Source organism: Leopardus geoffroyi, chromosome B3 (assembly GCF_018350155.1).
Source record: "Leopardus geoffroyi isolate Oge1 chromosome B3, O.geoffroyi_Oge1_pat1.0, whole genome shotgun sequence".
Taxonomy (NCBI): Eukaryota; Metazoa; Chordata; class Mammalia; order Carnivora; family Felidae; genus Leopardus; species Leopardus geoffroyi.
Window position 1 is genome coordinate 18,455,883 of NC_059337.1, and position 14,761 is coordinate 18,470,643.

Sequence of the window (14,761 nt, forward strand, 5' to 3'; positions counted from 1 at the left end):
CCAAAAGATAGGGGCGCCTGGGTGGCTCAGTTGGTTGAGCGTCCAACTTGGGCCCAGGTCATGATCTTGTGGTTAGTGAGTTTGAGCCCCATGTCGGGCTCTGTGTTGACAGCTCAGAGCCTGGAGCCTGCTTCTGATTCTGTGTCTCCCTCTCTCTGCCCCTGTCCTGCTCATGCTTTGTCTCTCTCTCTCTCTTAAAAATAAACATTAAAAAAAAGAAAATTTTTAAAAAATGACCAAAAGACAGAGCAAGGTCAGGAAGATGGTGGAGTAGGAAGCACCAGGGATCCATTTCTCCACTTAGATGATAATTGTATTGGCAAAAACTGTTTGAAATGACCATTTTGAAATTCTGGAGTCTGTTTGAAAGCATGCAACCTCCTGGAAAAAGTTTGGCTGGTAAGCTGTGGTGAATTTAGATAAATTTCAGCCTTTATTGTGGTAGTGGCTATCTGTCCTCCACACTCCAGCCCCACAGCAGGCAGCTGTGCCTGTATTCCTGATGTGGCTGGCTGGAGCCAGGGTGGACAATGAGAACCTTATTCTCCAAATACTGGGGTTCTGTTCTGATTATTCAGTGCTACTTTTGATTTCTGAGATGTGGGGACAGAGGGTGGCCACCATTGTTGCAACTCCTCTGAGCTGAAGTGACTTCCAGGGAATTTCAATGAGCAATACATTTTTCCCTTCTTTTCTCCCTTTTGGGAGTCAGATATTTAAGGATTAAGTCATTAAGAAGCAACTGCACATATGGGAAAATTTAGAAAGCCACCAAGTATGCTCAGGGAAAGATGAAGTCTCATCAAAGGCTTGAGAAGACCTTATACTTTCACTTAAGGTTGATCCCCAGCATAGAGAAACTTTTTAACAACAAAGAAACAGCAAATCATGGGACGGGGGGAAGCTGATTATCAAGGCTACATTATAAGATTCGAATGTCCAGTTTTCAACAACAACAGCAACAAAATCACAAGGGATACAAAGGGAAAGGAAAGTATGGTCCAATCAAAGGAACAAAATACATAAGCAGAAACTGGGTCTGGGGAAACTCAGATGTTGGGCTTATTAGACAAAGACTTAAAACAACTGTCTTAAAAATGCTCAAAATACTGAAGGAAGATATAAATAAAAATGATGTATGAGAAAATGAAAGTATCAGTAGAGATAGAAATGATGAAAAATTAAATTCCAGAGTTGAAAAATATAATAACAGAAATGAAAAATTCACCAGGTGGTTCAAAAGCAGATTTAAGCAGGCAAAAGACAAAATCATCAAATTTAAATGTAGGGCAATTGAATTATTGTGTCTTGGGAGTGAAAAGAAAAAGAATGAAGAAAAATAAATAGAGGGGATCTGTGGTAAATGACTAAGAGAGCCAATATACTCATTATGGGGGTCTCAGAAGGCGAAGAGAGAGGAACAGAGATTATTTGAAGAAATAATGGCTGAAAGCCTCCCATATTTGAAGAAAGGCATGAATCTACAAATCCAAGAAGCTCAACAAAATCCCAGTAGGATAAATTCACTGATACATTTTTCAATCAAACTGTCAAAAAAAAAAAAAAAAAAAAAGAGAGAGAGAGAGAGAATCTTGAAAGTAGCAAGAGAGAGTCAACAAACACCACATACAAGACCATTTCAATAAATTATGAGCCTATTTCTCATTAGAAACTTTGGAGACGAGAAGGCAGTGGCTTTATACATTCAAAGTTCTCAAAGAAAAAAAATCTATCAACTAAGAATTCTATATCCAGCAAAACTGTCATTCAAAAAAATGATGGGAGAAATTCAGACATTTCCAGATAAGTAAAAATTGAGGACGTTTTTGTTTGTTTTTATTTGTTTAATGTTTATCTTATTTTTGACAGAGAGAGACAGAGCATGAGCAGGGGAGGAGCAGAGAGAGAGGGAGACACAGAATCTGAAGCAGGCTCCAGGCTCCAAGCTGTCAGCACAGAGCCCGACCTGGGGCTCGAACTCACAGACCGCGAGATCATGACCTGAGCCAAAGTCGGACACTCAACCAACTGAGCCACCCAGGTGCCCCCGTTTGTTTGTTTTTACTACCAGACCTGCTCTACACAAAATAATAGAGAGTCCTTCACAGTTCAAATGAGAAAATGCTAGATGGTGACTTAAGGCTGTATAAGGAATTAAAGATCTCCAGTCAAGCAGGCATGATGCTAAGCTTTGTAAGCACTAGAGTGATGCTAGAGAAAGAACAGACTTTTCTCTCTGGTTCTGGTAATTAATTCCTTTCAGCAGACTCCTGCAGTGGCCTGTGATGCAGGCTACTTCCCTAGGGCAGCATTCATCCCATAGGGCAGCTTCCAAGAACACCAATGCTTTGGGGAAATTCCCAGCCTGGTTTCAGGTGTAGTTTCTCCCCTTGTATAGCTTTCCCTAACACCCCTTATAGTGTGACTTTCCAGAGGGTTCCACCAGTGCGCCATCTCTGCAAACTTCTCCCTCATCCAATGAGCCTTAGTTTCATCCACTCCAACAAAGTCCAAGGAATCTCACCCGTGTGTGTGTGTATGAGAGAGACAGAGAGAGAGAGAGAGGGGGGGGGGGGGGGAGGGAGGGAGGGAGAAGGAAAGGGAGAGGCAGAGGGAGAGAAGGAGGGAGAGGGAGGGGAGGGGGGAGAGAGGGATGAGCACCTTCATCTGTATTTGTTCCTTCTTTGGGTACTTTGCCTCAGACTCAATGACAGTGGCCACTTTTATATTTGCTCTTTCAGTGCTCTTCCGGTGTTCTCTTTATCTCTTAGCAGTTAATTCCCATTTGTCCAATCACCTGTTATAGCTAATGTTTTTTTTTTTTTACATTAAAATTTCCTGCTCAAAAAGAAAATGACCCAAAGCATTGACTTTTCTTGTTTTCCTTTGGGTCATTATTTGAACAACATACGAAAAAGAGAGAAGCAATCCATGAGTAGCATGATTTCTTACCCAAATCATCCCAGTATGTCAATCCATGGCCAGCCCCTTCCTTCTTCATGACTGTGTCTATAATCTGGGTTATCTGAGAGCTACCATGACACCAGTGATGGCTTCCCAGGTATACACTGGTGTGAGACAACAGAAAGACACCCTCCATATAGGAAGAGAGAGGAGAATCAATGTGTGGGAAGGGTGTGTGTGACAGGGTGGTCCACAAACTGAAGTTCTGTGGTGGGAGGACTTGGAAGGAGGGGGCCAACTTCACCAAGGAACCCACATCATGTGAGTGTGCCAAGCTTCACTTGTATGGACACAAGGGCTTTAGGGCATGCTGTATTGAAGTTGGCAGACACAGGCAGGAGAGATCACCCTCCCCATGTCTGAGGAGCAGAGGGCTGAGGTTCTCATTCACTCTGGTAAGATTCTCTTGGCTACGCAGCATGGATAAAATAAAAAGACACCTAGGAAAACCAAAACAACAGAAACCAAGCTTGACATGGCTAAAATGAGGGAAAGGTGAAATAACAGAATTCTGGTAGAAAAGAACTGTTCCTTTTTGAGGGCTAAAAGTAGGCCTATGTCCTTCCCTCAGCCTTTCCTAAGAGGGCTGCAAGGCACAGACAAGCCTGCCAGGCTCCATAGCCCCACAAGGACTCACAGAAATAGATGGGGATATGACACAGTAATTTGAAATCTCATCTTGAGGTGAGGTGTGGTCAGCTGAGGACACAGGTGAAGAGCTTATATATAAAGAGGCACTTTCACATACACTGCAATTATAGACTAATATGGCCAGAGGGCTTACCTGTTACCTGTTCTTTAGAACCATTACCTTGATAAATCTATGCAAGACATCTGAAGGGGTTTCTGCCTGCATCCTTCAGATGAGGAAATCAAAGATCTAATATGTTAGAACAAAGCTCAGTGGGTAAGAGGTGGAGATAAGAGGTGTGATTCCCAAGAGGTTCTGGATGCAGCTGGAGCAGGCTGGCAAGGGGGCTGCCCATCAGCTGTTGTAAGGCTGAAGCCAGCCTGACCTACGAGTATAGTTAGCTGGGATGTGATGGACTTTTCAAGATGCTTCTCCCACATCAATCCTCAATTTCTACTTGTACTCTGTTAGTTTTTTTAAGTTTATTTATTTATTTTGGGAGAGACAGAGATGGCGTGAGTGGGGGGGGGCAGAGAGAGAGAGAGAGAGAGAGAGAGAGAGAGAGAGAGAATCCCAACTAAGCTCCACCCTGTCAGTGCAGGGCACGATGCGGGGATCAAACACATGAAACTGTGAGATTGTGACCTGAGCTGAAACCAAGAGTTGGACATTTAACCAACTGAGCCACCCAGGCGCCCCTCTGTTGGGACTTTATAAACATGAATAAAGTAGAAGATCAGATATAAAATGAAATGACTTGAATGGGCACATAAGAAAAGATATCCAAATGGCAAACACAGACACAAACAATGCTCAGCTTCATTACTTGGAAAGGAAATGCCAACGAAAACCCCAGGAAGATACCACTCTACACCCACCAGAAAGGCCAACGTGGAAAAGACTGACAATATGGGGCACTGGCGACGCTGAGAGCAAGTGGAAGCCCACTGTGGCTCACGGCAGTGGATATGGTAGGGTTGCTCTGCAAAACCACACCCTCCTTCGGTCACATACACGCACATTAGGAGGCAATGACTCCTTCCCGCTGTGTGAACATACACCTGCCCAACACACACACTTGACAAGATGGGCAGTACTGCAGCAGGAAGCATGCTCTAGAACAGGTGCCCGTTTCTCTATGTTATACCTTGATAAAGATTTTTTTTAATGTTTATTTACTTTTGAGAGAAAGAGAGAGAGAGAGACAGAGGCATGAGCAGGGGAAGGGCAGAGATGGAGACACAGAATCTGAAGCAGTCTCTAGGCTCTGAGCTGTCAGCACAGAGCCTGACGTGGGGCTCGAACTCACAACTGTGAGATCATGACCTGAGCCGAAGTCAGACGCTCAACCGACTGAGCCACCCAGGTGCCCCCCTTGATAAGGATGTTTAAAAATAAGGACAAACAATAAGGTAGAGAGGCTTTGGTGAGAGACTGAAAGTGTGGAGAGACAGGTGAGCTCCTGCAAGGCAGGACTGTGGCTTGTTAGGACGGGGTCTGAAGTGCCTTGGGCAGACCCCAGGGCAGAGCAGGGACAAGGCAAGGGGTCACTGAGATGAACAGGAACCCAAGGCACTTTCCCTCAGGGGTGGATAAACACACAGAATCAGGATAAGAGGAAGAGAGACACTCCAACTGAGTGACACATGTTTTTTGCTCTGTTCTACTCAATGAAGATAGATTATAAGATAAAGTCACAAGAGTGGTTCAGACCTGCTCACCATCTGGAGGCACAGACTGCTTAACAGACAGCAGCTCCAGGTGTGAGGGGTAGGGTGGGGCTGCTAATGCCCTTTCAGGACAGCAGACATCCCAGGTTTAAGGCCTCCTCTTCGAGGTATCCAAGTAACACATGTAACTTAGGCTCAAGTGTAGAAGACTGAGATTTTTAAAAATCCATCCGTGGGAACACCAGGTCACTGGCATTTTGAAAGTAGACACATGGGGGCTTTGCTTTGGAAGCAAAAAGCAAGTATAGGCATATAGCTTCACGTCCCACCCCAAGGCTTCCTGCTTGGTCTTAGGAGGCTGACTGCTCTCCTTCTGGATGTTCATGGGGTGATGCTGTGTGCTAACCCCAGCGCATTCCGTATCCATGCTCCACTCACCTTCTGGTCCTTCTCTGACAGAGCGGGCTTCTCACACAAGACCATCTGAACCCTTTCTCCTGACCCTACTTCTCCAGCCCTCTCCCTGAAAACACAAGCCTCCTGATGGGGTACCAGAATTCAAATTGGAGATGAACTTTCTGCCTTGCAGTCTTTTGGCAGAAACTACCACCCACAGTGACACAAAATTATGGCAGGAAGGGGCGAGCCCAGGAAGCTGGATTAAAAACACGGATGGTCCCCAAGGCCTTGATGTCAGCTGGCAAGAAATACGAATTCCAAGAGCTGGAAAGACCAAGGCTAGAGAGAGAAAAAGGTGGGGTGGGGGAGCGGACTCTCTTGCCAGTATTTTTGGACAGTGAATAAACCAGCTGCAGAAGACGGGGAAGGAGCCAGGAATACAAAGTGAGGTGGGGGGGGGGGTGGGGAATTGGGTAGGGAGAGGTTGGTGGGAGCGTTCCAAGTCCGAGATGTTCATAGCAGTGTGATTCGGACATCCTTGGGAAATCTCAAGGCAGCAAGCCTGGTGATTTAAGGAGTGAGCCAGGCAGAGGACATTGTTTTGGTCAGAGATTGGCTCCAGGTCCTCGATCAGCTGTGCTTTGTAACAATCACCACGTCAGGCTTCTCTGCCAAAGCAGGTTAACAACTGTTGCCTGGACTTCGTAAAACGCTGTCTGCATCTCCCCCGGAAACACCTGGGGCTGCCGCTAAACCACCGACCCAAGGACTGGGCCCTTCTCTTCCCATTCACCTGGGGTGGTTCCCTGAAAGGGAAGGAACCTTATAGAAACTACCTGGGGGAAAGAGCCTGTTGTTGCTTTCCAGAACGGAAAACAGATCTATGCTATTATTATGAAAGGTTGGACAGGCTACCAAGGCATAAATATTACAGATGCAAAGACATAGTGTTTCTGTCACATGGAGTAAACAAGGCTGGGCTACATTTTGGACTTTGTTCTTGAGAGGGCCCTGAGCCTCCCTAGCTGTGGCCTACAACTTCGCCAGTATTGGGCAGGTGTGTGAGAAGGTGACCCTCATGTGTAGGGGAACCTGAACCCCACTCATGGCTGTTCACGGCATCTAGGCCTCAGTGAGGTGAGACAGTACAAGAAAGGGGGGGCTAGCTGGTGATCTACCTTCTTGGCATAATAATTTACAATAACCTTTGTGTTTGGGGGGGAGAACAGTATGAAGTGTGTCTTCTGGGGCAGTAGAAAAGCAGAGACTGCTTTTTCTCAGCCAGAATGCATCCAAGTGATGAGGTAGGAAGCACATATCATTGAGGACCGTTCTGCTATAAGCACAGAAAGGAGAATGGTGCCCAGACAGGTGTGGCCTTCGTGGAGCCCAGAGGCCAGCGGGGGGAGGACAGAGTGAAAACAAGCGAGCAAGTACAAAAGAGTAATTACAAATTGTTATCATACCTGTAAAGTAGAAAGAGGGTGCTGAGAGAGAGGGTAAAGGAGGCACCCAGTCTGGTGCAAGGTGCTCAGGAAGGAGGCCTGAGAGGACATTTAGTTAGAGACCCAAGGAGAGACACAGGCAAGCTGGGGAGAGGGAAAGGAATACTGACAAGTGTTTGGAGCCTGAAGTGCTGTATCTGAGGCCAGAAAGGAAGCTGCAGTGAGTTGAATGGTGGCCCCTTCCCCTCCAAGATAATCCTACTCAGAACTTTTGAATGTGACCTTAATTGGAAAAAGGGTCTTGGTTGATGTAATTAAGGATCTCTTGGGGTGCCTGGGTGGCTCAGTCAGTTGGGCATCTGACTTTGGCTCAGGTCATGATCTGGTTCATGAGTTCAAGCCCCACATCAGGCTCTGTGCTGACAGCTTGGAGCCTGGAGCCTGCTTAGGATTCTATGTCTCCCTCTCAAAATAAATAAACATTAAAAACAAAACAAAAGGATCTCTTAATCATGAGATGAGGTCATCCTGAATTAGGGTAGGCCCTAAATCCAACTACAGGGGTCCCTAGGAGAGGAGAAGACACACCAAGAAGACCATGTGAAGACAGAGGCAGAGACCAGAGGCAAGTCTACAGGGGCAAAGAATGCCAAAGGGCACCGGAAGCCACCAGAAGGTCAGGGAGAGGCATGGGTGGGATGAATTCTTCAATTTCAAGAAGGAATCAATCCTGCCAATACCTTGATTTCAGACTTCTGGTTTCTAGAATGGGGAGAGGAGGATAAATTTCTGTTTAAGACACCAAGTTGTCATCAGTTATTACAGCAGCCCCAGGAAATGAATACAGAGGCCTGGTCAAGAGTATGGATTTTATTCTAAGTGCAGAAGGAAATGATTGACAGGGCTGAAGCAGGAAGAAATATAACTGGATTTATGCTTAAGTGGATCTCTCTGGCTCTGTGTGGGAAATGAATCTGGGGGACAAGGAGCATGTGGGAAGCAGGGAGGCCAGTGCAAAAGGTCTGAAAGAACAATGGAGCCTCGTTGCTAGGTTCTAAACCAGCTGTGTGACCACGGGCAAGTTACCTAACCTTTCTACCACTCAATTTCTAATCAGTGGGGCCAAAAAGAATACCTATCCTCATAGGGCAGCATTTTTACATGATTCACTTTCTGTAAATGCATAGGAGGGAACGTGGCACATGGTGTGGGCTCACTGTATTTGCCACTCTTCCCCTGAGAGGACATGGAGGAGGAAGAGAGGGGACAAGAGGACCACTCACAGACTCAGGGGCTTTGGACTGTGGCAATGTCACAGAGGGTGGTGCTATGAACTGAGTGGGGAAGTGGGCTGGGAGGAGAGATCAGTTTGGGAAGGGTCAGGTCCAGGAGAAGACCAAGGGAAGTTGGCGAGGACTTTTTAATCTGTTTTTGCTTGTCACTATAAGCCTATAACTAGCTGAGTCCTTAGTCCAGAGTCAGAGCCTTGTCAAGGTGTGTGAAGGCACCATGTTGGAAAGGTGTCATTGCGAAGGGGCACAGGAGCCAGGAGACATGAGAACACCAGTATTCTCTTTCTGGTCCTTCTACCATTGCCTGCCCCACGGGATGTTGTTGGATGACAGAGATCAGACATAAAGACTTCCCTCTCAGGGATGTGTCAGTGCCCATAGCCATCTGATGTGCTAAGACCTGCATACCCCTCAGTGGCCTGTTTGTGGTAGCCTGACAAATCCCCCCCATTCCTCAATGATAAAACACAGGAAGAGGGGCAAGGAGAGATAAAGTCCATGACCACCACTGGGTGGGGAGGAAGGGCACCTGATAAAGAAGAGGAATGGAAGATTTTTACAACTTTGGGATTTCTGGAACAGCCTCTCTCTTGAGGCCACTGGGTGTGGAGGGATAGCGTGAGGACCCAGCCCATGAAATCCCACAGCAGGCCAGGCCAGGGAAGCATGTTAACTTGGCTTTCTGAACTAGGGGTTCTTTAGGAGTGGGTGGGCAGAAAGCAGCTGGGATGAGAACAGTGGGTAGAGCCAAGGCATGGGGGATGCCTTAGCCAACATCATGCCAAGAAAACAAAGTCAGGGCCCTTAAAAGTTGTGCCCAATGCATCTGCTCAGCATCGATGACATCTTATTCTTGTAAGGGGTGTCCTTACCTGAATACAATCCAATTGTCAACCGTCTCTGGGCACAGGGTCCTTCTGGGCATTTAAAGGTTCTGATAGGCCCCTACTATGACATTTCCTGGGTGACATCTGGTGTGGAATGCTGTGCCAAAGGAGACCAATCCTCGGCTAGAGTACAGGAGCTCCAGATGTAAACATGAAGCATCCATGACAGCTATAAGTCTTACAGCTATAAGGCCTTTCCGTGTAAATCACCCTCCTCTGAGCCTCAAACAGTGCTGTGAGTTAGGGGGCAGGGCACACAGTCTCATCCCATCCCCAATCTTCCATTAGTGCTAATATAGAGAAGGACCATATACTAAAGACAGACCATGTATGTTATATGTATGCCCATGAATTATTCCAACTTTAGACAGAGACACAGGTAATAGCCATCACCTTCTATAGGGAGTGGCCCTGGGACTTGAAGCCTTTTCTGTTTCACTTTGAAGTCCAGCTCTTCCCACCATACTGTGCCAGCTCCCTCTAATGGCAAAACTGATATCCAGAGGGAAGAAGGGGCTTCCTTGAGGACACACGACCAACAAATAAGCCAGGCCTAAATCTCCGCATCCTGATTCCAAATCCAGAGCTCTCTTCTCAGGGCCAGAGATGGAACTATTTTAACTTCCTCACAGAGCCATGAATAAATGGAAACCTCTATTAATTTCTCACCATTTAGCAAAACAGGCTTTCTAACCTTCTACACATCTGTGATGGTTACTTTTATGTGTTGATGTGACTGGCCACAGGGTGTGCAGATGAAAGGTTATTTCTGGGTGTGTCTGTGAGGGTTTCTGGATGACGCTGGCATGCGGGCCTGTGGACGCAGTAACGTAGATGGCCCTCCCTAATGGGCATCGTCCAATCCCTAAAGGTCTGAATAGAACAAAAGGCAGAAGAAGAAGGAATTCACACACGCACCCTGTGCCCCCTACCCCCACTAGGACCTCTCTTCTCATCGTCTCTTGCCCTCCCCTGGGATTTCACCATCAGCTCCTTTGGGTCTCAGGCCTTCAGACCTGACTGGATGACATCACCAGCTTTCCTGGGTCTCCAGCTTGCAGATGGCAGATCGTGGGACCCCCTCAGCCTCCATAATTATATGAGCCGAGTTCTCATCAAGATTCATACATATATTCGTTGATTCTGTTTCTCTGGAGGATCCCAGTATAGCCTCTATGCTTTTAATTAAGAAGTCATTCCTAAAAGATTAAAGACACACCTATTATTTTTCAGTCACTCTGCTAAATACCGGAAGGAAAAGTTTTAACAAGACACAGTATGTGATGCCAATTCTTATAGCACTACTGGGGGAAAAACAGTGTTCTTGACGTTGACTAAACTGTGTGCATGTTTTCCTTTAATCGGGAGGTTCTTGACCTTGGCTGGCCATTGGGTTCACCTGGAGAGATTTAAAACATCCAGTTCCTGGGTCCCATCCCCAGAATTTGTGAATTAATTGGTCTGGGATACAGCCTGGGCTTCAGGATTTTTAAACACAGGAGGGATTTGCTAATTATTCATCACCATGACTTAATTATGGATATAAAGCATTTCTTTTTCACTGATAATTTATAACTTGCTCTTTTTGAAGTGAATGTGATGAAGCTGATGGCACATAGGACATGAAACAGACTCTTTTAAGAAATACTAAAAAATGGGAAATTTCAGAGGAGACGAGAAACACCTGTGGGCAAGGAATTTTTATAATTAAGCACAACATCTACCCCTGAGCTTTCTGGAGCAAATGTGCCAAGAACAAGAGGGGTCATGGTGTCTTCTAGGTCAATAAAAGGAAGCTTATAAGATAAAAAACAAGAACAAAACAAAAAAACCCAAAAAAACAATTTTCTCTCAAATCGTTCTAAAAGGACCCATGAAAAGTATCTGGATGTACAGGACAGCTGAACCCCCAGGTGCTTTGTGACTCATCAACAGCCAGGCAGCTCCCAGATCAGCTAAGAGCCAATCGAAAGGTGAGCCTCTCTTTCGAAGGTCCACAGGCCTCTCCGGAAGGTCCCCTAAGGAAGCTGCAGGCCAGGGGAGTGTGTTACCCAGCTGTCTCAGGACAGCTTTCTAGCAAGGCCCACGTGAGGAGTAAGGAGCCATGGGACTCAGGGTATCTGTGCTCACAGAAAGAGCTCTGTTGAAGTTGAGGTGGCCTATGACATGCTCAACACCCTGCATCCGTGGCCCTTGCAGGGACTTGGTCTTCCTTCCGCTCAAATTCTCGCAGCAGACAGACCCTCCTTTGCCTAAGGCAGGAAGAGCTGCTGCTGGCTGGGAAACCCCCATCAAGGCACCCTGGAGAATGCCTGCTCAAGGGGAACTTACGGGGGGTTGTCACATTTCCTCTGCCGGAAGCGGGCTCCCGTCCCACACGTCCGGCTGCACATGCTCCACGCGCCCCAGGGGCTCCAGTCTCCGTCCACGTGCTCCGGGATGGGTGTCTTGCTCACGCACTCCCCTGCACGGCACCACTGAAACACAGCAGGGGGGCCCCAGGGGCCCTCAGTGCCCAAGGATCAAACCTGCTCACTCACCCGGTAACTTGCGATTCCCACCACGTGAAAAAGCACCTTGCCGTCCCAAATTGCCTTCTGTAATTCACGTACGAGCAGACCGTTTTGGGGCATGCATGCTTCTTAGCTCTGTCGACCTTCCTTCCTCACTCAGCCTGACACCTGTACACCTGTGGCATTTGCAGCGTGCCCTAAAATCCCATGTGACGTGTGCTCCGTTGGAGTTTTCTAAGTTCTCAGAAAAAGGATTAGTTCACATGGCTTATGGAGAGACCTGAGTTTCTGCCAACTTTCCTGACTGGGAGTGCATCTCTCTGGAAGGCTGAGTCTCCTGGCTTTGTGGTTTTGAACTTCAAAGTTGGGTTTGGTGCTTCGGAGATGACACTGTAAGTTCCACACGGGTGAACCTTGGCTCCGAGGATAAGGGAAAGCCAATCCTCTAAAATGGAAATTTCCCAATGTGTGTGGCACATCCAGGGCAGGACAGGTGATTTAGTGGTTCCTGACCATGGCATCTCATTCATTCCTTGCAGGAAGACTAAGAGAACTCTGCGGCTGCTGGCCCTGAACACCTCTCCTCTCCAACACCAATCTCTCCGGTTAATGAAGATCAGGCCTACAGGCTTGCTCTCTTAAACTTGAGCTAGAAGTGAGCAACACAGTTCTCATAGAATTTGTTTTATGATAGCCCTTTGTGTATGGCAAGCGATCCTGTTTTCCTATGTATGGTTTATTGACGTGCAAGTTTTAAGTAAATTCACTTGTATGACAAAAAGAGTCGATTGAACAAAAATAGCAAGTGGTTCTTGTATCTTATCAGCAGAAAAAGGAGAGGTGATGTGGGTGCCCCTCTTTTCCCAGAGTGGGCTCCATGGGCATTTCTGGGGCAGCCCAGAGGGTGTTTCAGGTACTCCTGAGTAAAGCAGAGACCACTGCCCTTCAGGAGAGATGCCCAATGCTCAGGAGATGGAGGCTGGGGGAGGGCAGTGGGAGGCGGGGGTTACCTTGTCTGCCCCACACTCAGTGCCGTCCAGGGGAGGGTCCAGCTTGGTCTTGCAGGACGTATCTCCTTCCACCAGGCACCACAGTCCAGCGCACATCAGATGCTGCTGACAAGGGAAGGAAGGTAACTGCCTAGAGCACCACACACAGGTCACTACTGGGGGCGGAAGGTGGGGCTTGATGACTGGTTTGGATTGAGAATTTGAAACATGAAGGGAAGGAGGGTCATGAGTCTGGATGTGAAGAAAAAAAAAATATGTGCATCATTCAACTGGTTCATTTTAACTCAACAAAATTCTGTGACCCTATTTCCCATGCTTGTCTCATGGGGATTCAGTTTGGCAATTCCTGCATTAGCTATTGAGGGCCTAGGAGTTGTCCGATGCAGGGCGCAGGCTGGGAGCCAGTAACAAACACATACTTTCCATTTAATGTAGGAAGGTATGAGGCAGACACCCATGGGTCAGACCGAGTGCATAGGAAAGGAATCTCTCCATCCTAACCTCACCAAGGAGGGCTTGCCGGAAAAGGCAGCTTCAGAGCTGAGGCTGGAGGGGCCACTGTGCAGGCCCAGAATTGAGACCCCCAAGGGGTTAAAGAAGGCTTTCCATTCTCCCTGTGGTCACCTGCTTTCTAGCTCAGCTGCATTATGCCTAATTTCTTACAGTGTTTCACCTAAAGAATTTCTTAACTGCACAAATAATTGAAATAATTCTTAAGAATAGGCATTTAAAAACAGACTGCCATTTGTATTAATAGGAAACCTGCATGTAGACAGAGTGCTCAAGATGGGACTATTTATGAAAATAGCTGGATACATGGCCAGTGTCCTCCCTGGCTGCTTCCGTCTCCCTTGCAGGACTCGGAGAAGACGGCACATTCACCGGCTGCTGCTTCCACAGTCTCTCTGCTGGAGTCCATCCCCTGACCACGGAGCAACCCTCGGTCATGGGGATGGGAGCTGGACACCCCATCTCCTTGGGTGTGATGGCTCTGAGGCCAGCGCCACACTTCTCTCTGAGGGTCCCGGTGGGATGGTCCCATTGTCCATGCAGTCGCCTGCCCATCAGTGTAATTTGGACTTGCCACCCCCCTCTCCCTTCCCTGCCCCCTCATGGTGCTTCCTGGGATCACTTCCCAGATAAACTACTTGCACCCAAATCCTCGCCTCGTGGTCTGAAAATTGAGAACAGATGTACAGAAGGCTCTTTTAAAGACACAGCACTTCTGGGATGCCAAGCCCAAGCACGCGGGGAAAAGGCCTGAGCCGCAGTAGGGAGATATCACCCTCCCAGGCGTGGCTGGGGCACCTGCGGGTACATTTCGGGCAGGGTGAGGGTCAAGGGTCCTTGCTCAGGATAGTCACAGTGGGGCTCACAAAGGGTGTGCTGTGCTTCGTGTAGAGTTCTGCTGTTCCAAGTAATCTCAAACATCTGCATAGAATAGTGTGCACTGTGCTGTCTCAAGTCAAAAAATATTTAGAAGCTGAAGAGACAAAAGGAGAAACAGGGAAGGAAAACAGGGCTGGAGGGGCTTTGACAAAGAGCTCACAGAGCGCAAGCTCTTGCTCATTTTTTCAAGTGTGTCGAAGCCACTCCGTGCCCTTAAAGAAATTGATGATTCAAGGGGAATAGTGTGCCCGTGGGTTCAGAAAAACCCCTGTGTTCCCATTATTGTTCAATTCTCAGCGGAACGGTAAAAAGATGAGAACTCTGAGCACAACCCCAGCTGGTCCCATAAAGACAGACTGCACCTCATTAAATGTTTGATTCCATGCACCTTGACCTCGGAGCTCTTCGAGAGTGTGGTGTCAGCGCGTGGACATGTGTTCATGAGAACAAGGCTGACCCGGCAGGTAATTTATGGGTATGAGTGCTTGGGATTAGGAGACACACCTGTCCCATCAAGAGGGAGAGGAGGAAGGTGGTGTGAACGGTTTGTTATGCACTTTA

At 47.4% G+C, this 14,761-nt stretch overlaps 1 protein-coding gene across 5 annotated transcripts in view; it reads right to left on the reverse strand.

Moving 5' to 3' along the window:
• Positions 1–14,761, reverse strand: part of ADAMTS17 (ADAM metallopeptidase with thrombospondin type 1 motif 17) — a 344,515-nt gene that overhangs the window by 128,299 nt on the left and 201,455 nt on the right. For 3 of the 5 annotated variants that reach the window (XM_045448785.1, XM_045448787.1, XM_045448789.1), the window contains exons 11-12: positions 12,812–12,916; positions 11,620–11,765 (exon numbers count right to left, since the gene is read on the reverse strand). In XM_045448785.1, the coding sequence (XP_045304741.1) occupies positions 11,620–11,765; positions 12,812–12,916 (251 nt within the window). The remainder of the gene's footprint in view (positions 1–11,619; positions 11,766–12,811; positions 12,917–14,761) is intronic. The other 2 variants (XM_045448788.1, XM_045448786.1) reach the window with 1 other exon arrangement.